This window comes from Artibeus jamaicensis, unplaced genomic scaffold (assembly GCF_021234435.1).
Source record: "Artibeus jamaicensis isolate MK-2021 breed Jamaican fruit bat unplaced genomic scaffold, CSHL_Jam_final contig_769, whole genome shotgun sequence".
Classification (NCBI taxonomy): domain Eukaryota; kingdom Metazoa; phylum Chordata; class Mammalia; order Chiroptera; family Phyllostomidae; genus Artibeus; species Artibeus jamaicensis.
In genome coordinates this window covers 644856-669707 of record NW_026521961.1, presented here as the reverse complement: position 1 = coordinate 669707, position 24852 = coordinate 644856, and the positions used below count along the sequence as shown (strand labels likewise).

General features: G+C 36.5%; 1 protein-coding gene and 1 non-coding gene across 6 annotated transcripts in view; one reads left to right on the top strand and one right to left on the bottom strand.

Annotated features, from left to right (window-relative positions):
• The window catches only part of EXOC2 (exocyst complex component 2), a 272371-nt gene that overhangs the window by 195409 nt on the left and 52110 nt on the right, over nt 1–24852 (top strand). For all 5 annotated transcript variants that reach the window (XM_053672552.1, XM_053672553.1, XM_037142694.2 and 2 more), the window contains one exon: nt 9674–9815. In XM_053672552.1, coding sequence (XP_053528527.1) covers nt 9674–9815 — 142 coding nt within the window. The remainder of the gene's footprint in view (nt 1–9673; nt 9816–24852) is intronic.
• Nucleotides 1157–1260, bottom strand: LOC119047280 (U6 spliceosomal RNA). The gene has a single exon (XR_005082121.1). It is a non-coding gene; the product is annotated as a U6 spliceosomal RNA (small nuclear RNA).

Here is a 24852-nt window from a genome sequence, read left to right as displayed (position 1 = left end):
TTTTAGTGTGTAGCTGGATGCTATTTGCCAATATTTTGTTAAGGATTTTAGTGTCTGTGTTCATAAGCAATATTGGCCTGAAGTTTGCTTTCTTTGTTGTGTTTTTATCTGGTATTGGGATTAGGATGATGCTGGCTTCATAAAAAGAGTTTGGGAGTCTTCCATCTTCTTGGATTTTTTGAAATAGTCTGTGAAGAATAGGGGTTAACTCTTCCTTAAATGCTTTGTAAAATTCTCCTGTGAAACCATCCAGTCCAGGGCTTTTGTGTGTTGGAAGTTTTTTGATTGCTACTTCAATTTCATCTACTGTTATTGGTCTACTCAGGCTTTCTGCTTCTTCTTTGAGTTTTGGAAGATTATATTTTTCCAAAAATTAATTCATTTCACTTAGGTTTTCAAATTTTTGGCATGTAGTTCTTTATAGTAATTTGTTACAATTCTTAGTATTTCTGTGGTATTAATTGTAATCTCTCCTCTTTTATTTCTGATTGTATTTATTTGGGTCCTCTCTCTTTTTTTCTTGATGGGTCTGCTTAAAGGTTTGTTGATTTCCTCTATCTTTTCAAAGAATCAGCTCCTGAATATATTGATCTTTAGAATGTGCTTTAGTCTCTATGTTGTTTAATTCTGCTGTGATCTTGGTTATTTCCTTCCTTCTACTTGCTCTGGGCTGTCTTTGTTGTTGTTCCTCCAGTTCTTGTAGGTGCCCATTTTTTTAATTGGGTTGTCTTCCTGGTGTTGAGTCATGTGAGTTCTTTATATACTTTGGAGGTTAAACCCTTTTCTGATATGTCACTGGCAAATATGTTCTCCCATATAGTCTGTTCCTTTTTCATTTTGATGGTGTTTTTTTCTAGCTGTGAAGAAGTTTTTTATTTTGGTGTAGTCCGTTGCCCTGGGAGATATATCTGCGAAAATATTAGCTACTTAGATATCTTAAATTTTACTGCCTATGTTTCCTTCAGGACATTTATGGTATCATAACGTATATTTAAGACTTTTATCCATTTTGAGCTTATTCTTGTGTATGATGTATGTTCGTGGTCTAGTTTCATTTTTTTTCATGTACTAGTCCAGTTCTCTCAACACTGTTTATTGAAGAGACTATTTTTAATCCATTGTATGCTTGTGCCCCCTTTGTCAAATAGTAATTGACAAAAATATGGAATACTTCTCAAATTTGCATGTCATCCTTGCCCAGGGGCCATGCTAAACTCTAGATCATTCCAATTTGAATATATGTGCTGCCAAAATGAGCACAAGAATATATTTTGATGTGCATACTGTTGGTAAGGAAGTTACAATACAATGGTAGATTATTACAAGTATTAATTGTCCCTAGATTTAAAACAAAATACTGCCTCTTAATATATCCTGTATTTCTGTAAGTTGCTACCGTTTGAAGTACTCTAAAAGGTGCTGCCCAGTTTTAATATGTAGCAATTTAATGAGTACAGCTATTTCTGAGTATATAATTATTAAATTAAAAATCCCCCCTTTTTTTCCTTTAGATAGGTACCCTGTTTTTGTTAGAGATACCTGACCTAAAAGGTTAGGTAGCATGCCCTCAGGCATCACCTTCTCTGTGAATCCTTTTCAGCCCTCTTAGTAGTGCCCCTTTAAATACTCTCTGTCTACTTGCTTAACAGCCTTATCTTTTTTTAACAGGTAGGTTTATGAATGTTTGTCTTTCTTTTCTGTTAGACAGTGATTTCCTTGACAGGATTTTTCCATTTAACTTTCATCCATCACTGTCAGGTAGTGCTTTAATGATGGATGTGTATTACCCTTACATTTCAAATAGGGTCAAACCTATGTACTTAGTTAACATCTGTGTTCATAGCTGGTGTGACCAGGGCATCAGTGGAAACAAGGCAATTGTAATAATAATAATTGCTGCTAGTTTTTACTGTGTACTTTAAATGTGCTACACAAGTTTCATAAATTATCTTATTAAATTTTCACAACAAAATTAATGAAGTAAGTACAATTTACCTTAATCCCACCTTGTCACAAATTAATGCTGCCACTGTACTGTTTTTGTTTAATTTTCTGAGTATCTTTCTACTCATCTATTTATTTCCAACCTTTTTAAAAATTTTGTGGTATAGCCCTGGCTGGTGTGGCTCAATGGATTAAGCACTGGCCTGTGAACCAGAGGGTTGCTGGTTCTATTCCCAGTCTAGGGCACTTGCCTGGATTGCAGACCAGGTCCTGAGTAGGGGGCACGTGAGAGGCAACCACACATCAATATTTCCCTTTCTTTCACCCTTCTATTTATTAAACATACATAAATAAAATCTATTTTAAAGTTGAAGTATAATTGACATACATAAAATACACAAGTCTTAACTGTACAGATTGGTGACTTTTTAAACACACATGTATCTGAGTATCTACCACCCAGATCAAGAGATAAAATGTTCCATCATTCTCCATTCCAGTCAGTAGGCACCCATCTCAACACTATTCTGATTTCCGTCAGCATAGATTTTTTTTGCTTGTTTTTGAACTAAATGTTAAGTGGACCCATACACTTTGTATGTAGCCTTTTGTGTCTGTCTGCTTTTGCTCCAATTTAATAATTTTTGAGATTCATCTAAACTGTGTATCTCTCAGTAATATAGTTTCCTTTATTGCTGAGTTTGTGTAAGTATATTTTGTTTATCATTCTCATGGTACTGACCATTATTAGGTTGTTTGAATTGTAGGTTTCTATGAATATAGTTGGTATAAACATTGCTGTACAAGTCTTTTGGTGGACATTTGTATGATACTTTTCTCTTGGATGCAGTAGTACCCCATTTATCTGCAGTTTTGCTTTCCACAGTTTCAGTCCCATGATCAAATGTGGTCTGAAAGTATTAATTGGAGAATTCCAGATTAATTCATGTTGTCAGTTGCATACTGTTCTGAGTAGTATTATGGAACCTCTTTTTGTCCCATTCCACCCTGCCCTGGGAAGTAAATGACCCCTTCGTCCAGTGTATCCACACTGTATGTGCAATACAATAAGGTATTTTGAGAGGAGAAAGACTAAATCACAATGGAACTTTTATTACAGAATATTGTTTTAATTTTTCTATTTTATTATTAGCTATTCTTCATCTTTTACTGTGCCCAATTTGTAAGTTAAACTTTATCATAGGCATTAGGTATAGGAAAAAATACATAGTATGTATAAGGTTTTGCTTCTGCAGTTTCAGGCATCCACTGGGGGTCATGGAATATATCCTTGCAGATAAGGGAGGTACTGTATATAACTAGAAGAGGGATTGCTGGTCATGGAATAAGCTGATTAGAAACTTTGAGTTGTTTTCCAGAGTAGGTGTCTTATTTGGTATTCAGCCAGCAATGTATAATTCTTCCAGGTTCACTGACACTTAATGTTATCATTATTTGTATCATTGCTTTCATTTACTTTCCCTGATAAATAATGATGTTAGGTGTGGGGCGACTTTCCTCATTAGTCCCCATGTATGCCACGGATGAGAGTAAATATAACTGAGACATGATGTGATCTGCTTAGGGAGGAGAAGTGGCCATTTTCTCAGAGGAAACGGCCATGAGCAGTGGCCAGTTTCTCAGGGGAAAAAGGCCAGCAGCGGCCAGTTTCTCTGAGAAAAGGGCCTTGAGCCCCCTCCTCCAGGGCCTTTTATTGGGTTGTAATACACAGGAATATAGGGCAGCAAGGATCAAACAGTAGATAACATTTCAAAGAAATATGAGGGCTTAGTATGAGTCAGTCTGTCAGGAACAGAGTTTTAGGGTTTCCTGCTTGAACCCTTAACATATGAATGAAAGCACTCTTAGCAGAGCAGATTTCACAGGTTTATCAGGAAGTCTTTGTGGTGCCAGATTTTCCCCCAGGACACACTCTAGCAAGGCAAGGAGTTGCACCACTCCCCAACAGGTATTCAGGTTTAAGGGGATTAGAACCAGGAAGCGCTTCTCCCAGAAGACATGAGGACTCAGGCTATGTCAAAGCTGGGAGGTGAGAGTCCATTGCTCTTTGTTGCAGCCTCCCCCCCCCCCCACTGCCCACCACCTGGAGTCCTTCCATGAAGGCCTCCCAAGTGATTGAGTCTGGCTTAGGTTGCCCCTGCTATGAGGGGTCTTACCTGTCATTGACTTCCAACCAAGCTTTGGGGGCAGAGAGAGGAGCTGAGGCAGCGTTTGCTACCAGAGACAGGCTTTGTCTTCTGCGGCTGGCATTCCAAAGGTCGTCTCTCGCCCCTAGCCACAAGGGGTTGAGATACAATTCCTAGAACCAGGCAGAGCGGTTTATAACAGTTAGGCATCTTATACATTCAGATAATCATATTTAGATATCTTCTCATTTTAAAGTGCCTGCTTAGTTTGCTTATTCATTTTTTAATTGGGTTATTTACTTTTCGATGAGTGATTTTTAGAAATATGTAAATAAATCCTTTGTCAGATTTTGTTTTCTCCCAGTCTGTGGCTTGCTGTTTTGTTTTTAATGGTGTCGTTTGAGTAGAAATCTTTAATTTTGATGAGATCCAATTTGTCAGTTTTTAAATGTTTAATGCCTTTTATATACTGTTAGATTCTTTACCTGCTCCAGTGTGTTGAGTAATTTTTTCCACAGGCTTTGTAGTTTTATCTGTTCTACTGAGGCCTATGATTTATCTTTTATTAAGTATTACATTTTGTTCATTATCATTGTATTAATTATACATATATTATTATGGGCTTACAGTATGTCTTGAAAAGACAGTTCAACCAACTTCTGATTTTTTTTCTTGCTACATAGCATGGGCTAGGACCTCTATATTCATCTTAAATATAAGTGGGGAGAGGGGACGTTTGTCAAGTAATTTTTTTTATCTATTAAAATAATTCCACTTCTCCAGAATATATTCTTTTTATTTATTTATAGATTCAATTTGGGAGTAATCAGGATTTTTATGTCTGTCTTTATGAGATCTATTGATCTGTGATTTTCTTTGCTTCACAATAACTTTGTCAGTTTTTGAAGTCAGGGTTTTGTTTACCTCATCAAACAAAATAGGAAATGTATGTTCTCAGCTTCCAATGTATGACAAAGTTTGTGTGTGATAATTTCTTCCTTAATGCTTGTTAGAATTCACTAGTAAAATCATCTAGGCCTAAAGTTTCCATCATATGAAAGCATTTGAAGTAATGGGCTCCATTATTTCAAATGGTACAGCATACTTGTACCATTTTTACGAAGTTGTGTTTTCTAGGAGTTTATCAATTCCCTGTATGTTGTCACATTACATAAAACTATAATAACCTTTTCAAAAGCCTACTTTTGTAAATAGTAATTTTCTTTAATATATTTTTAAAGATATTTCATTGTTTTCTGCTCTTATCCTTAATCATTACTATTACTTCCTTTGAGTTCAATTTTCTCTTTCTAGATACCTGGAGTAAGAAATGAAAACATTAATTTGAAGCCTTTCTTCTTATAAGCCTTTCTTCTTTCTGATAGATGGCATTTTTAGCATAAGATCCACTGCTTCATCCCTACTACACATATTTTGATATGTTGTATTTTCATTGTCCTTCTAGGTGCTTATTAATATTTCCTTTTTAGATACCTCTTTTCTTTTAAAAATTAACATTTGTATTTCATGTTCTCAAAGAATTTCTAATCACCTATTTAGGTTTAATCTTTTATGTATGAGAGAAAGGGAGAAATTCATTCCCAACCACTGTTCTCCTCAATTTTTCATCTTCCTTAATCTGATGTGTTTACTTTTAGGTTAGAGTCCTTTCTCAAGTACATGGGTGACATATTCTTTGAATCTTTGCATATTCAAAAATATGTTTCTAGGACTCTGTTAGTGAATGGTATCTTGGCTAAATATAGGACTGTTGGGTTGTATTTTTTTTCCTGCAAATATTATTCCAGTGATTTTATGTTCCAGTGTTACATCTGAGAAAGCTGATGTCAGTACTGATTCTTTTGCCTTTGTAGATAAATTATGTTTTTGATCTAGAAACATAGATCTCTATTATTTTACAAAATGGGTACTTTAATAGACTTTGCCTAGCTGTGCACAGTGTCTCATCAGTCTAGCCTGGAACTCAGCAAGCCTATTCAAATTAACTGGAAATCACTCTTTCCAGTTACATTTTCTTCTATTGTTTGCTTAATTATTACCTCTTTTCTGACTGCTTATACTTCTGTTTTTGAACTAACTTACTTCCTTCCTTCCTTCCTTCCTTCCTTCCTTCCTCCTTCCCCTCTCCCTCCTTCCCTTTCTTTTTGCATATTGGAGCTTCTGGATCTATCTTCTTTCTTCCTTCATAGTTCCCACATCTTTACATTTTCACTCTGTGTTTTGAAGTACTTAATTGCACTTAATATCAATGTTAGTAGTCACCAGTAGTTTCTCCAATTAATGTAGATAGTTGTTAGCTTTGGAAATTGTGTATTTTATCTTTGTGAAGTCTTTTTTTTAAGTATATTTTATTGATTATGCTATTACAGTTGTCTCAGTTTTTTCCCCTTTGCCCCTCACTTCCCTCCAGCAATCCCCCCCCTTAGTTCATGTCCATGAGTCATGCATATAAGTTCTTTGGCTTCTCCATTTCCTATACTATTCTTAACATCCCCCTATCTGTTTTGTACCTACCAATTATGCTTCCTTTTTTTATGCATTTGAGTATTTTTTATTGATTATGCTATTACACTTGTCCCGATTTTCCCCCTTAATCCCCCCTCCACCCTGCCCCCCCAACCATCTAGCATCCCCTCCTTGGTTCATGTCCATGGGTTGTTCATATAAGTTCTCCGAGTCCTCTGTTTCCTATACCATTTTTATCTCTCCCCTCTATTTTATGCCTATTAATTATGCTTTTTCTTCCCTGTACCTTTTCCCCCCATTCCTCCCTTCCCCCTCCCCACTGAAATCTCTCCATGTGATAGCCATTTCTCTGATTCTGTTCCTATTCTAGTTGTTTGCTTAGTTTTTTTTTAATTGTTTTTCTTTTCCTTTAGGTTCATTTGTTGATAGTTGTGAGTTTGTTATCATTTTACTGTTCATATTTTTATCTTCTTTTTCTTAGATAAGTTCCTTTAATGTTTCATGTAATCAGGGCTTGGTGATGATGAACTCCTTTAACTTGACCTTATTTGGGAAGCACTTTATCTGTCTTTCCATTCTAAATGAAAGCTTTGCTGGATCCCTGTACCTTTGCCCCCATTATCCCCCTTTCCCCTCTCTGCTGATAATCTTCCATGTGATCTCCATTTCTATGATTCTTTTCCTGTTCTAGTTGTTTGCTTAGTTTGTTTCGTTGTTGTTGTTCTTTTTAGGTTCAGTTGTTGATAGTTGTGAATTTGTTATCATTTTAACATTCATAGCTTTGATATTCCTCTTTTTCTTAAATGAGTCTCTTTAAAATTTCATCTAATAATGGCTTGGCTATGATAAACTCTTTTAGCTTTACTTTGTCTGGGAAGCACTTTATCTGCCCTTCAATTCTAAATTACAGCTTTGCTGGATAGAGTAATCTAGGTTGTAAGTCCTTGCTATTTATCACTTTTCAACATTTCTTGCCTGTCTCTTCTTGCCTGCAAAGTTTCTTTTGAGAAATCAGCTGAAAGTCTTAAGAGAATTCCTTTATAGGTATCTTTCTGCTTTTCTCTTGCTGCTTTTAAGATGCTCTCTTTATCTTTAACCTTTTACATTTTAATTATGATGCGTCTTGGTGTGTTCCTCTTTAATCCAACTTGTTTCGGACTGTGTGCTTCTTGGACTTGTATGTCTATTTCCTTTGCCAAATTAGGGAGGTTTTCTTTTCTTTTTTTGGGGGGGGAGGTTTTCTTTCATTATTTTTTTCAAACAAGTTTTCAATTTCTTGCTCTTCTTCTTCTCCTTCTGGCATCCTTATGATTCAGATGTTGGCAATACATTTGAAGATGTTCCTGAGTCTTCTTATTCTCTCATCATTTATTTTTTAATTCTTGTTTCTTCATTCTGTTCTGGTTGACTGTTTATTTCTTCCTTACATCCCAATTCAGTGATTTTGAACACCAGCTTCCTTCTCTTCACTATTGGTTCCCTGTGGATTTTTCTTTATTTCACTTAGTGTAGCCCTTATTTCTTTCCTTATTTGTATGCTGTACTTGAGTTCTCTGAGCATCTTCATCACCAGTGTTTTGAACACTGCATCCGATAGTTTGGCTATCTCCAATTTACTTAGTTCTTTTTCCGGAGTTTTGGTCTGTTCTTTCATTTGGGCCTTATTTCTTTGTTTTCCCAATTTGGCAGCCCCCCTGTGTTTGTTTCTGTGTATTAGGTAGAACTGCTCTGACTCCCTGTCTTGGTACACCTGTTATATGTAAGAGGTGGAGCCTTAGGTATTCGCCAGAGTAAGGTAGCCCACTTCTCCACTTTGTGGCACTATATGTGAAGGAGAGGTCAGAGTAGAAACAATGCTACTTGGTTGGCTCTCACCTCATTTCCAGTCACTTCCCCCACTTCTTGTATGCAACTGGCACCCTTCGAGCTGCTGCCCTGGTGCTGAATGCCAGAGTGGGTGGGTTTGCATACATTCTAGGACCTTGTGGGCCCTTAATGGATTCTCTTGAGAGACCAGTAGTTTCTTCTGCCACTCCAACCGCCAATGATTTTTACAGCCAGAAACTATGAGGCTTTATTTCCCAGCACTGGAACACTGGGCTGCGCAGTCTGGCCTGGGGCTGGGATCACTTGTCCTTCCTGGTTTTTATCTGCCACATGTCAATGCGGGACCACCTTTTCCACTGGCCACTAACTGCTGCTACCTCACCACCGCACCATGTCCTCTCCACCCTGGCTCCCCATTTCTGCTCCTCCTACCTGTCTGGATAAATATTTCTTCTTTAAATCCTTGGTTGTCAGACTTACATGCAGTTTGATTTTTCTGTCTGTTCTAGTTGTTTTTTTTGTTTTGTAGTTGTGATCCTTTCATGGTTGTACAAAGAGGTGAATCATGATTTACCTATACTTCCATCTTGGCTGGAAATCTATCTTCATGAAGTCCTGTTTTATATTATAGTTTAATATCCTGAAGAATTTTAATTATTTTTCTAAGTTCAAGTTGTTGCTTTTCTCCTTGGCAGCTGAATTTCACTGCCTCATTTATTTGTAGACATCCTTATTTGTAGATGCTAGACTCCCTAGATGTGTGTTTGTTTCTCAATATTAGTTTCTTAAGGTCTTGTGTTAGAGAGATGCTTGTGTTTTGTGGGTGGGTGGTATAGAAGTAGACAGGTCACTAGTCTATTGCAGAGGAATTGGGCCCACAGACTCTTTACTTCCCAAACTCAGTACTTTGCCCACCCACTCCATTATTTCTTGGGTGCCTGTGAGACACAGCACAGACTTGTTGGACTGATACTAACTCACTTCCTCACCCTGTTCTACTTCCACTACCAGCAGGAACTCACAGTACATGTGGGCTAAACATTCTGTGTAAATAACCTACAGCCCACATCTGGGGATTAATCCTTATTCTATTAAATAACTGTACTAAAAGTGGTCTTTATTACTGAACATAAATAAAATAAGTGTTTTTGTAGGAAAATTGGTAAGTACTTTTAAAATAAGCTGAAGTGTTTTTAAATTTACATTATTATCTCTTCCTTCACCCTCAAATGGACAACTTATAATTATTCTTTATTATGTGTTTTTAGGTTAGCATGACCTTATTGAAAGATTTAGATCAAAGACTGTTTGAAAATTACATTGAATTGAAAGCAGATCCCATCGTTGGCTCCTTAGAACCTGGAATTTATGCAGGCTATTTTGATTGGAAAGACTGCCCGCCTCCAACAGGTAAATGGTTTCAAATTATTGAAGTTCTCTAAAAGTATTCTAATACATCTAGAGTAATAAATATGGATATGCTTTTTATCAATGAACATATACTTAAAATGCTTTTATTTTTATTCACTAATATTCACTGAGGGATTAGTCTGATTGTAACTTTTTATTAGCTAAAAGCATTTCTTGATAATTTGGAATTTAGTATGCTTTTTCATCATTAATACTTAATGGCATAGTTATTTTTAAATTTCAGAGAATAATTTATTATGCCTTATATTATAATTTTTTGTAATGCATAATTGCTTCCTGTAATATTCCTTTATTGCACATATATAATAGATTTCAACAGTTTTTTTAATCCTTACTCAAAGATATGTTTTTATGATTTTAGGGAGAGGGGGAGGGGGAGAGAGGCAAGGGGAGGAGAGAGAGAGAGAGAGAGACATTGATCAGTTCCCTCCCATACATATCCAATCAGGGATTGAACCTGCAACCTTTTGGTACATGGGAGAATACTCCAACCAACTGAGCTACAAGGCCAAGGGCCAGAATTTGACAGTTTTATACAATGACTTTGCTACCATTATCAAAAAATTTAGTTTAAAGAAATCTGGACACTTCTACATAAGACCTAATTATTGATGCTGAGAAGGTGATGGATGAAAGAAAAATATATAGGAGTAAGATTATTATCGTAATTTAGCAAAGAAAATTGACCTGCAAGAATATGACTGACGCTGTTTCAGTATTAAATGTTGCTTGCTAAATCAAATAAACTCTTTGATGAATCAAATAGTTATTTCTTTGTATGAAATAGTTTGTAATAAATAAAACTGAGCTGCCTATTGGCATATAAATGTAGAGGTAATCTTAGATAGATGTGATCATGTTTATATTAGACATAGGGGTTTTTTTTTAGATATGTATGTAGATGCACCAGTGAATGGTTAACAGATTTCAGTTAATCTTCATTCTTTTAACTCACCACTGTAATCACCTTTTGTTTTTATTGTGTATTGATTTTATTAGATGGAAGTAAAATTGTTTACTGTTTAACACCTTTGGTTTTTATCATACTGTTTACGTTAGATAGTAACAATATAGTGATGTCAAAAGTCTAAAATAAAAACCAGAATCATTAAATTAATATTTTATGTGACCATAGGTATTTAATTTTTGAAAATGACCACAGGTCATTATTGTCATATGAGCCTTTACCTATTGTCATTATTACCTTTACCTATAGCTGGCCATAATTGATCTTTTGTCTAAACTTCATTACCTTTCTATATATATCTCTACTGTTTCCAAACTGGACTATAGTTTATATCCCAAATATATCCTTTTCAATTTTAAATTAGATCCTGTCAGTTTTGTACTTAAAATCCTTGCAGTATATTCCATTATATTGTACTTACAGTAAAATGTACAGAGCTAGTTCCCCTGCTTATGCCTTGGCGCATCTTTACCACCCATTATTTAGCTGTGCTGCAACATAGTGGGCCTTTTTGTTGCCTAGACTTCCCAAATCCTTCCACCTCAGGGCCTCTCAACACCGTTACTCCTTTGCTTAGACAATAGTTCTCCTTTATCTTCATAGGGCTGACTACATTTTGTCATTCAGACCTCAACTTAAATACCACCATAGTAGACATCCATCCTGAAGAAATGGCATGACCAATGCAGAATAGTCATGGTATTCTAGATTTAACCTGTGAAAATTACTTATACTTTATTTGTAAAATGTGGGGGCAACTTTACTCACAAGTCCCCCCATGGCACACGGGGGGATGTCTCAGTAAGCATGACTGAGACATGATGTGATCTGCTTGGGGAAGAAAGGTGGCCAGTTTCCCAGAAGAAAAAGGCCTTGAGCAGTGGTCAGTTTCTCAGGGGAAAAAGGCATTGAACCCCTTCCTCCAAGGGCTTTTATTGGGTTGTAATACACAGGAATGCAGGGCAGCAAGGATCAAACAGTAGATAACATTTCAAAGAAATATGAGGGCTTAGTATGAGTCAGTCTGTCAGGAACAGAGTTTTAGGGTTTCCTGCTTGAACCCTTAACATATGAATGAAAGCACTCTTAGCAGAGCAGATTTCACAGGTTTATCAGGAAGTCTTTGTGGTGCCAGATTTTCCCCCAGGACACACTCTAGCAAGGCAAGGAGCTGCACCACTCCCCAACAGGTATTCAGGTTTAAGGGGATTAGAACCAGGAAGCGCTTCTCCCAGAAGACATGAGGACTCAGGCTATGTCAAAGCTGGGAGGTGAGAGTCCATTGCTCTTTGTTGCAGCCTCCCCCCCCCCCCCCCCCACTGCCCACCACCTGGAGTCCTTCTATGAAGGCCTCCCAAGTGATTGAGTCTGGCTTAGGTTGCCCCTGCTGTGAGGGGTCTTACCTGTCATTGACTTCCAACCAAGCTTTGGGGGCAGGGAGAGGAAACTGAAGCAGCGTTTGCTACCAGAGACAAACTTTGTCTCCTGCGGCTCGAATTCCAGAGGTCACTGATTCCTCCTTAGCCACAGCAGGTAGAGTTACAATTCCTAGAACCAGGCAGAGCAGTCCACAACAATAACATAATTATTTCAATGGAGTATTTAATGGTTCTAGCACTGGTCTTTATTCTGAATGAGATTATTGAAACTAAATCCATAAGATCATAGTGTGCAGATTCATTATCACAAGATTGTTCATAAAAATGGCCTTCTCTGATAAGCATGGTTTATGATTTTAAGTAACCAAATAATGACTTTCCAACAACAAATTATCATTCTCTCTCATTCTCAAGATTATCAGTCAACAGCCTGTGCAACTTTTGATCTAGAGTCTCTATTTAAAACTCTTGGGCCCTGATGACTGGAATTTCAATATTTGGGGGTTTTAGAAAGATAATATAGTACATGTACCATATATATTATGCTACATGCACAACAGGGGTTACTTCTGAGAAGCGTGAAGTGATAATAATATTCTGTTCAGTTCAGGTGAAAAATGTCACCGCAAGAGTTTACACATTTCCAAATTCACAAATAAATTCTTGCTTCCTCAATCCTACGTCTTGGTACATAGATCCAGGTCAGTAAATATTTGTTTACTAACTGTATGGATGACCCCCTGGGAGCTCACTGAGGTACTTTTGTTTTGGCCTCAGGGTCTGCTCATCACCACACTGCTCCTGACTGACCTGTGCATGCTTTAGGCCTACCTCTGAGCTGAGTGCTTTCTCCAAGAAGTGATGCTTTCTCCATCACACTGACAAACTGGGTCTCTTGTTCTCTGAACCCCTGTTACTCCTTTTAGGGTCTTTTTTTTATTTCCCTGTGTTAGGTGGATTTTTAAGTACAGATGTGAGGAGCTTTCTTTAACATTTTGAGACTTCAAATTATTTAAGTATTTTTATAGAGTAGTGGATGAAAGATTCAAATTCCATAGAGCAGATATCAGAATGATTTTTCAACAAAATCTCTTTATTTTCTACTCAAAGTAATAATACATGGTATCAGATATTGCCCTTACTAGCTTCTTAGCCTTTTGGTGGTGAACTAGTTCCATATCTGTTTCAAATTTGTTTGACAGCTCTTAGCAGAACTGAATGTCACTGCCCTGACCTTTCACTCCAATCCTAGGAGAACTAGATAAAAAGAGCCTGAGCTCTGTCAGCCAGACTGATTTACTGCTTCTCCCCCTTGGGTGGCCCACCTCCACATTCTATCTGAGATGACCAAGGTGAGAGGCACCCAGTGACTCCTTTCCTTTTCTCATTTGGGACACCTCTCCTTGTCTATAATGTATGTAAACTTTCTCATTGAAAAAGGAAGGCCTGATCTGCTGTAACAAATGTTTGTGGAAACAGTTTACCAGTACCATACATATTCAGAACTAAAAGAGTCATTCTCTAGTAGGCCATGTGTGCACGCATATGCACACAGATATTTGTGCACATCCTAAATTTTTAAGCTCCTTGCAAACAGTTTCCATCATTATGTCCCCATAAATATCTGGCTCAATGTCTTACATGTAATTAGCATATAATACTTGTTACAACCTTCTAAATTTTAACTGTCATAAGGTAACCAAATTATTACCTCCTGAGAGTTAAGGGGTGGTGGGGATGCCTAGGACATTAGACACTAAACCAGAAACCATGGGGACCCTAACTATAAATCACAGTTTCCTTCTAATAACTAAGCTCCCCATCACTCTTCTGTTAACAACCAGCTTTTGAAAAAGTCATCTTTGTCATCCCTTAAAGATTCCAAACTAGTCCTATCTATCCTCTCTTGTCAGATAACTTCTCACCGCTAAAGTCTACCTGAACCCCTGAGCCTGTTCTCACCAAAACCACCTCTGAAGTTATAATATAATTGGGGATCTGATCAGTGTACTCCGTTCCCTAGTCCATGTCTCTGTAGCACTCCCAGTTGTTGGACCTTCTTCCTGAGACTGTCTTTCCTTGGCATCACTGATCTCACTACTTGGTGGCCCTTAGTTTCTTTCATGGGTTGACTTATTTTCCTGTTTGTACTGCCTCTCTCTATTACTGATCTTTCCGCAAACTTCCTGTGAGTCATCCACTAGTGTAAGACTGAGTGGTGCCTCCAGCATCTATTCCTGCAGCCTAGTCTCTTTATGCTGAACTTCAAATCTTTCTACCTTCCTGGTAGAGACCTCCACTGGAACATTCCTCAGGCCTCTTCAACATAGCAAGTTCAAAAGCAAACTTGTTATCTTTTCTTTCTCATCAGCTCCAAATCAGTTCTTTTTGCTTCTGTACCTCAACTCAATGAGAAGGGATGGAGACATCAACCAAGATTCTCTGTACCCCTCCTGTTATATCGGACAGCTAGTTTTAAGTACTACCCTCTTGTCTCCATCCTCCTGTTCTGCCCCTCATTATTTCTAATTGTTTCTTATCAGGACATTTGAATGTCTCCTCGTAGTCTCAGCATCTAGTCTTGCCTATTTCAAGTCCATTTCTGTCTTTTTGAAAAGCTCATTTTTCTAAAATATAAATTGGATGTCACTCCCCTGCTTAAACCTTTTCAGGGTGACCTATTCCCCATTAGCTAAAACCTAAACTTGGTAGGCATTGCTACTGCTTATACTTGCTCGTGACTATCCTTTATTTCTCTCATACTCCTACTATCAGCTTCTTACTCCTGACTCCTCTAGGCAGCAGGTAGTCAGAACCACTAAGTGCCGAAAGCCCATGCCTGCTCCATTCTGGTCTTTCCTGATACTCAGTCACTGTTCCTCTGGGAAGCTTTCCCTGCTTGCCTTCCCATGTGCCTCCAGATGGATTGGTATCCTTTTCCAATCCATCCTGGAGGATTTAGTGTTTCTGCAGTGGTTTTCTCTTTTTTGTACATTCTTGCCCATAGGTACCCTCATCATTATCTTGCTAGTACTCCTCTTCTGCTATATAGAGGCTGTCTTTTTCATGTTCATATACCCAGTGTTTAGCACAGTTGCAACATGCAGATGCTGTGTGTATGTAGAGTGAAGGAATATAGATAGTTTATTAGTATACATATATGTTACACACCATTGAGTCAACTCCTAGGCCTGGGAATCTGTGAATGAGTGATGTCTACAATGTTCTGTCCTCAGCAGTGCAGCTCAGCTGCTGTAGTCTTGGTCCTATAGCTTCTTTTATGGGGCCATCTCATCTCATATTCAGTCTTTTTTTCTGCTTTTTTTTTCCACTAGCATTATTATCTTTTCCCAAGAACCCTGCCTTCTCATGTTGTGCCCAAAGTAGGATAGCCTCAGTTTTGTCATTTTTGTCTCTAGTGATGTTCCAGGCTTCATTTGCTCTAGGACACACTTGTTCATTTTTCTGGCAGTCTAGCATATCCACAGAGCTTTCCTCAAATACCAAGTTTCATATGAATCAGCTTTTTTCCTATCATCCTTCTTCACTGCCCAATTTTCACATCTGTACATAGTGATTGGGAATAAGAGGGTGTGAGTGATCTTAGCCTTGGTCTCTAATGACACATCTTTGTTCCTAATTATCTTTCCTAATTCTTCTATTGTTATCCTTCCAAGTCTCAGCTTTCTCTGGATTATTTTTATTCTGTGAGTATACAGTCATATGAAATGTCCAGGCGCCACTCCTCAGGTTATTATCTGCCAAGCGTTTGTGATATAGTTTTGCAATTATTTTTCTCAAAAAATTTCCAATAGGAAAATAAATGATATGATACTCTAATTTTCATTATTATTCTTGTTCACTTTTTGATTAACAGTACACAGTGAGTGTTCATATTTATTGAATTAAAATGATATTAACACTCATTTTCTTATGTCCTGTGAATTCTCATATGGTAGCTTTGTGTACTCTCTAAATTTTGAGCAGTTGCTTTTCAATTAAAATATAAATGTTATGTTTACTGAACACATAAGCAGTTTTGTATGTCATTGCCATGCAAAAAGTAACATGCTATTCAGGGATAGTTAAATTTTGATAAAATTAATATTTTCTTCAATTATTAGCATGTATTGAACATAACTCTTAGCATTGACATTCTTAAGTTTTTTGGTATATACATTCAAGGTTATCAAATTACTTGTGATGTTTCTGTGAGAATAGGCTAAGTCATGACACAGGTATTTCAGGTTTTCTGTATGTTTACTGATTACTGCAACAAACAAGGCTTGGTCACTAAGCATCTGTCTCTAGAAATAGTTGTTCATATATGTTTTCATTTAAAGTCTGAGCATTACTGAGAAACACAGTTGATTTGTGAGTGGTACAGAGGAAGGTTCTCTTTTTTCCTCCCACCCTCTCTGCCTTGCCACATAACAGCCAGGAGTCTTGAGCACATTCTGAATACCTGCCACAGCAATGACAACATTCCTGAAGGAGGAGGATGTAGGCTTTCTTTTTTATCAGCTCACTTATTTAAGGGATGCCCTTGGAAAACAGCAGTGAATGAGGTTTTCTGCTTTCTTAAGGGATACAGTGAGTCATAGTACTTCAGAGGCTGTTACACCATGGTGGATCCTAAGATAAGGCCTCAGTGAGGATACCTTCATATTCTCTGAGCTATGAAATTGAACTAGAAAATGCCTTTGGTGTGAGTGACAGTGGTTTGTGGCCTCTGGATACTTTTATAAGCAAAATTTTTTATAAGGGAGGGTAAGAAATATAATTCATGACAAATAAATATGGTGCCATTCTAAAAATACAGATGCATAAAGTGTTGATTGCTTATATATGACATATATAATCCAGAGCAAAATAATTTCCCATGAACCGTAATATGTCAGATTTCAGACCCCATAGTGCTCAATTTCATTAGTGAGCAAGAGTTATTAGATGTGTGTTTTCACTGTAGCATGATGAGCTGGGGGAGCATATTCAAACAAGGTGAAGGAAGAGAAAGTGTAAATCTAATCATGGGGACAAAGACTGTGCACAACTCTTAAGTCTGTGCTTACTCTATTTGAGAGAACATTTATTTTACATTGTAGCTCTTCCTCTCAGAATCTTTTAGACATTTTCACCTTGTGAACTCTTTATTTATTTATTTTTTATTGTTGTTCAAGAACAGTTGTCTTCATTTCCCACCATCACTCCCCACCACCTCAGCCATCCCCACCTCCCACCCTCGATCCTAACCCTGTTTGGCTTTATCCATGTGTCCTTTATACATGTTCCTGAAAACCCCTCTCCCTTTTCCCCCTATTCCTCCACCTCCCCTCTGATTACTGTCAGTTTGTTCTTAATTTCACTGTCTCTGGTTATATTTTGCTTGCTTGTTCGTTTTGCTGATTAGGTTCTACTTATAGGTGAGATCATATGACATTTGTGTTTCACTGCCTGGCTTATTTCACTTAGTGTAATCCTCTCCAGATCCATCCATGCTGTTGCAAAGGGTAGGAGTTCCTTATTTGTTTCTATTGCATAGAGTTCCATTGTGTAAAATGTACCATAGTTTTTTGATCCATTCATTTACTGATGGGCACTTAGCACTTGGCTGTTTACTTTAAATTGTGCTGCTATGAACATTGGGGTGCATAGGTTCTTTTGAATTGGTGTTTCAGAATTCCTAGGGTATAATCCCAATGGTGGAATTGTTGGGTTGAAAGGCAGTTTCATTTTTAGTTTTCTGTTATGGAAGCTGAGGGAAAATCTCAGATATTTCACTCAGCAACATTTTTACTGATATGTCCCCTAGAGCAAGGGACATAAAGGAAAGAATAAACAAATGGGATCTCGTCAAAATAAAAAGCTGCACAGCTAAAGAAAACAGCGTTAAAATGAAGAGAACCAACCCTATGGGAAAACATATTTGCCCATGATACCTCACACAAGGGTTTAATCTCCAAAATAAATAAGTAACTCACAGAACTCCACTCCAAGAAGACAAACAACACAGTTAAAAAATAGGCAAAGCACTTGAACAGACAATTCTCTAAGGAAGACATCACTGTCTGAACTCTTAAGAAACAATTTATAATATATAATGTCATGTACCTTGTAACTTTAGTACCGTATTTTTGGGGGCTATAATATGCACTGGATCATAAGACACACCTAGGCTTTAGAGGAGGAAAATAGGAAAAAATGTTTGAAGCAAAAAGTGTGGTAAGATATTTAATAACCTGTGACCCTACCTCCCCCACCCCCATAACAGCAAGCTAGGTAAGCTACATTCAGACTGTAAGACACACCCCCATTTCCCCAAAAAATTTGGGGTGGGGAAAGTGTGTCTTATAGTAAAAAAATACAGTAACTAAAAGCTCAGGCTGGCTAGCATTTCTAGAAAATAGATGTTAGAAAAGAGGAGAAAGGAAAACAGTATTTTTATTTGATTTTTCAGATAGTGGAAGACTATAGACCTCAAATCTTGATGTTGCTTTTTGAGCAAAGAGATCATTGAAATGTTTGTGGGCCTTTTAAAGTAATAAATTATATATATTATATGTATGTATGCATTTATACACACATACTACTTATATACATATATGTTTCTATATATACACACTACTATGTATATTCATGGTAATGTAGTTATCATTTATTGAGTATACACTATGAGCTAGGAAGATGACTGTACATAGATCAAATGATTTAATCCTTAGCACCTCAAGAAGTGATATTTTTATCTTCATTTTATAGATGGAGCCATTGAACACAGAAGAGAGTAGTAAATAAGTCACCCTAGATCACATAGCTAGGAAGTAGTGGAGCTGTGGTTCAGAGTTCAAATACAGCAACCCTTACTTAAAAGCACTATGTAGTAATGGTAGACAAAGAGCCCATGACCTCCATTAAAAGTCTATCAAGCCCTGGCCAATGTGGCTCATTTGGTCAGAGCATTATCCCATAAACTGAAAGGTCACAGGTTAAATTTCTGGTTATGGCACAGGGTTAAATACCAGGTTGAGGGTTATATCCCCAGTTGGTGCATGTACAAGATGCAGCTGATTACTATTTCTCTCCCACATCAATGTTTCTCTTCCTCTTTTTCCCTTCTGTCCTCTCTAAAAACCGATAAGCATGTCCTTGGATGAGTATAAAAAAAGTCTTTTAAGAAAAAGAGATAACCTGGTAGAGAAGGACACACATCATGAAATTCACAAAGGAACTAAAATGGCCAGTAAACATGAAAAGATACTAAAAGTCATCAGTACTCAACGAATGAGTACATTTTAATGCATGTAAATTGCATTAAATTGACATTTTTTTTAAAAACCTCCTGAGTTGGCAAGTGTTGAAAAGCTTGCTAATACCTGCATTTGACAAAGTTACCAAGAAACAAACTACCACATCATTTTTTTCTCCATGATTATCCTAGGAGTATAAATTGGCACAACTATATAGAAACAAATGAAATATGCATGCATGTGTGTGTATATGTATATGCATATATAATTTACTTAGACATTCTAAGAATTTATCTTAAGAAAAATATCAGAGAAATAAACAAAGAAATATGTTTAGGGATGTTTATTGAAGCATCATTTTACATAAGCAAAATCTAAAAAGAACAACTGAAATTAATAGGTTAATTTTATTAACAGGTTAAACAAATTATGATATATTTAATTAAATACTATGCATCCTGTACAGTGGATGAGATGGACACACACTCTGTTAAATGGATGAGACTGATACACACTCATGCATTTATTATCCTCCCATTTGAAGAAATGTATCTTTTTATTTATTTATTATTTTTTAAATTTATTTTTAGAGAGAGAAGAAGGGAGGGAGAAAAGGAAAGAAACATCAATGTGTGCCACTCACATGGCCCCCACTGAGGGACTTGGCCTGAAACCCAGGCATGTGCCCTGACTGCGAATCAAGCTAGCAACCCTTTGGTTTGCAGCCTACGCTCAATCCACTGAGCTACACCAGCCAGGCAAATGTATCTTAACAAAGAGTAAGAAGTAGAATTTTAGAAAACTTTAACTTTCTATTTCAAAATTTTGTGTTTGACTACTTGCAAAGAACATACATTTTTATTTAAAAAACAAGTTTTTATCTTTAAAAAATGAAGGCAAACTGTCCATAGAGTCAGCACACTCATTAAAAAAAAAAAAAGGTACACTAATTTATTTTCTTCATAGGTACATCCTTGATTTCACAGTTCAAAAAGTTACACCAAGTAAATCTAAATTTCAGCAAGTCATTTCACAGTTTTTCAATATGCTTTTAGAATGAACATTGCTGGAATAATTATAACCAGAGTGTCTTAATGTTAGGACTATCTAGAGATAGATGTCTCTAGTTATTGCAATAATTTTTTTCAACAGTGTTTATCACTTTATTAGCCATTTGAAAGTAGAGGAGTAAAAATTTATTTAGCCAAATTTATCAAGATAAATCTGGTAAGGTAAGCTTATCTAGCCCTACCTTACATGTACATTATACTTACGAAGTTTCTACACTGCTTTTGTGTAAGCCTATGATGGAATATCCTAACATCAGTGACAAAATATAGCATGCTTTAATTAGTAATACCACTAAATCAAAAACATAAACTTCAGAGGAATTCTGGTTTCCAATAATGGTGTAAGAACCCGTATCAGGCTAACCATTCCACAGTTAAAAATGGTAAACTCTGCACAAAATATGGAAAACAAGTATTTGAAGTGCTGAAGCATCCTTAGAAAGCAAACAAACTAGAAGAAATGCTTCAACCTTCGAAGGAGGTGAGCCTGCTGGCCAAGATACTTCTGTATGTAGCTTTCAACTGAGAGTTCTCTCCAGCCTGCAGCACCTGGTGATTGATTACTCCCTTAGCAGAAAGTCACAGAATAGGTGCTATAAGTGCTATAAGGAAAGCCACCACAGAAGCTAACAGGTGGTAGAAGCTTACATCTATAGGAAGAAATGAAAGCACCAGAAATGGTGAATATGTGGATAAATATAAAAGGTGAACTTTGGGTTTTTTTGGTTTTTAATTTTTTTAAAAAAGATAGTTGTTGGATGTCAGAAAAGTTAAGTTGAATTTACAACTGAAAGCTTTCTTTGTAGAAAACTCCAAGTCCAGATGGTTTTATTAACAAATTCTATGAAACATTTAAGGAGAAATAATACCAATTTTACACAAAGGATATCCAAAAAAATACCCATTTTCATTATTTTTGTAGAAAACTTTAAGTCCATATATTTTTACTAGTAAATTTTATGAAGCATTTAAAGAAGAAATAATACCAATTTTACACAAATTATATCAGAAAACATAGGAGCAGACAAGTCCAATCTCATTTTATAAAGCAGCCATCATAAGCCAAACCAAAAATCTGATAAGGGCATTATAAGGAGAGAAAATTATAGACCAGTATATCCTTCATGAACACTGAGGGAGAAAAATTTTAACATTTGTTTAGTGAATCAAATAAAGCAGTTTTATCTGCACATCAAAGTACCTAAATACATTATGACCAAGTAGGGTTTATCTCAGGCATGCAAGGTTAGTGAAACATTTGAAAATCGATTACTATGTTAAGTCTTAAAAAGAAAAGTGATATGGTACAAAGAAATCACTTAAGAAAATTCAACATTCATTTATAATAAAAATCTTAGCCAGATAGAAATAGAAGAAAACTTCTTAAATCTGATTAAAAGGTTGACAAAAATTCTATAGCTAATATTATAGGATGATGAAATATGAAATACTTTTCTCTAAGAACAGAAAGGAATCAAGGATGTCTACTCTCATCACTTTCATTCAGTATTGCACTAGAGGTCATACTTGTAATAAAGCCAAAAAAAAAAAAAACCAAACAAGAAAAAAAAATAAAGAAAGATTGAAAAATAATACAAAACAAGTGTTTTTACTCCAAGATATTGTCATTGTTTATTTAGAAAATCCTCAGAAGTCTACAGAACTACTCTTAAGATCTCAGGATAGATAATCAATATACAAAAATCGATTATATTTATAACCGAATAACAGGAAAAATATAATATAATTTTTAAATTCCTTTTGTATTAAAACCCACACAATTAGTAAAAGTGAACAAAAGACATTTAAGATCTTTTCACTAAAAACTGAAAATTACTGCTGAATGAAAGTAAAACCTAAATATATGGGTGATGAGCCATGTTTTTCTGTTGGAAGTCTCAATGTTGTTAAATCAGTTCTTCCAAATTGATCCCTAGGTTCAGTGCATTCACAATCGAGACCTCAACAGAATTTATCTGTAGAGACTGCAAGATGATTCTAAACTTTGTTTAGAAAACGGTAAAGACTTAAAATATCTAAAGCAATCCTAAAGAACAATATGAAAGTTGTTGTACTCACTAATTGACTTAACAACTTTTTTAAGCTACTGGAATAAAGATAGTATGGTATTAGTCAGACAAACTGATCTGCAAAACAGAATAGAAAATATTAAAATAGGAAGAGGCAAGATGGTGGAGGAGGTGAATGGAAGCCACCTAACCTCCTCCCAGGACCAATCTGGAATTACAACTAAATCTTGGAGAAATCACCCAGAACAAACAACTGAACAATAGTGAGAGAGAAGCCTTATAACCTCAGACAGACAGAAGAATCAGCTTCAGCAAAACCTTCCCACCTGCACAACAGCATATAAGACGTGGTGGGTGGAATGACCCTAAGTCAAGCAGCTGGATGGAAGGACTTACCAAAGAAAGTCCCAACAATAATAAAAACCCAGATATATCCAGAGAGCCAACATAAATAGCATGAAGGGCATCCCAGCAGCATCTAGTTCAGGTGATTAAGGAGATTCCACCACTGAATCTCACAGGTCTCCTACCATAGAAGTTCACATCACAAACTCAGGAAATCAAAACAGATCAATTTAAGAAGCAGAAGCAAACAAGAAGAGTCTCACAAAAAATGGGAAGAAAAGAAATAAACTCCAAATGAAAGGAAAGGAGAAATCCTCAGAAAGAATGCTAAATGGAATAAAGACAAGATAAACAGTGGTTATAAGGAAGCTCAATGAGCTCAGTGACAGTTACCAAAAACTACAAGGAACTTACTTCATACTATATCAACATGAAAAGGACATAGAAACTATCAACAAGAGCCAAGAGGAAATGAAGAATACAATCCCTGAATTGAAGAATGCAGTAGGAGGATATTTTTCTGAAAAAGCAGGCTAGATGAAGCAGAGTATTGAATCAGTGAGCTGGAGGAAAAGGTAGGAAGAATACTCCCTGGAAGAGCAAGAAAAGGAAAATGACTCAAAATGAATGAAAAGGTGTTAAGGGAACTGCAGGGCAACATGAAACATAATAATATACATATAACAGGGATACCACAAGGAGAAGAGGAGGAACAAGCAATAGAAAACCTGTTTGAAAAAGTAATGATGGAAAACTATCCTAATTTGATGAGAGAAAAAGTCACATAAATCCAGAAAGCAAAGAGAGTTCCAATGAAGAAGAGTGCAAAGGGGCCCACTGCAAGGCATGTCATAATTAAAATAGCAAAATTCAAAGACAAACAGAATTTTAAAGGCATCAAGGGAGAAATAGGAAGTAACATATAAGGGAGCTCCAATAAGACTAGCAGCTGACTTCTCAACAGAAACAGTACAAGCCAAAAGGGAATGGCAAGATATATTCCAAGTAATTAAAAACAAAGGCCAGCAACCAAGACTACTCTACTCTCAATTACAATGGAAGGCAAAAGAAGGAGTTTCCCAGACAAAAGAAGGCTGAAAGAATACACCTCCACCAAGCTAGCACTGCAAAAGATGCTATAGAGACTGCTTTGAAAAAAGGAAGAAAAAGTGAGTGAGGAACATAGGTACGAAAGGAATAAATGAAAAAAATACCTATCAACAATAACCTTAAATGTAAATGGGTTCAATGCTCCAATCAAAAGACACAGAGTAGCTGAATGGATAAAAAAACATGACCCACACATATGCTGCCTACAAGAGACCCACCCTGAAACAAAAGACCCACATAGAAAGCAAAGAGTTGAAAAAATATTCCAAGTATATGGATAGGAAAAAAACCCTGGAGTAGCAATACTTATATCAGACAAAATAAACTTCAAAACAAAAGCTACAAAAAGAGATGCAGAAGGACATTTCATAATACTTAAGTGAAGAATCCATCAAGAAGACATAAACATTATAAATGTTTATGCACCCAACATAGGAGCACCTAAATATATAAGGAAAATCTTAGAGGACTTCAAGAAAGATATAGAGAGTGACACATTTATACTATGGTATTTTAACACCCTGCTGTCAAAAATGGATAGCTCTTCCAAACAAAATAACAAGGATATGGCTTCATTGAACACTGCCCTACATCACAGTTGGCAAGCATAAGGCCGGGCTCATGGGCCAAATCTGGCCCTCCATCTTATTTCTACCCCGCAGCAACTGTGAACTCCTTTCCCCTAGTTAAGGAGTAGTTACATTTATACAGCCTTAAAATTACATTCTGCCCTTTGGAGGCAACTGCGAGACTGATGTGGACCCTGGTAAAAATGAGTTTGATACCCCTTTCCTAGATCAAATAGATTTAATGGTATATATAGAACCTTTCATCCCAAAGAAGCAAAATACACATTCTTTCCAAAAGCATA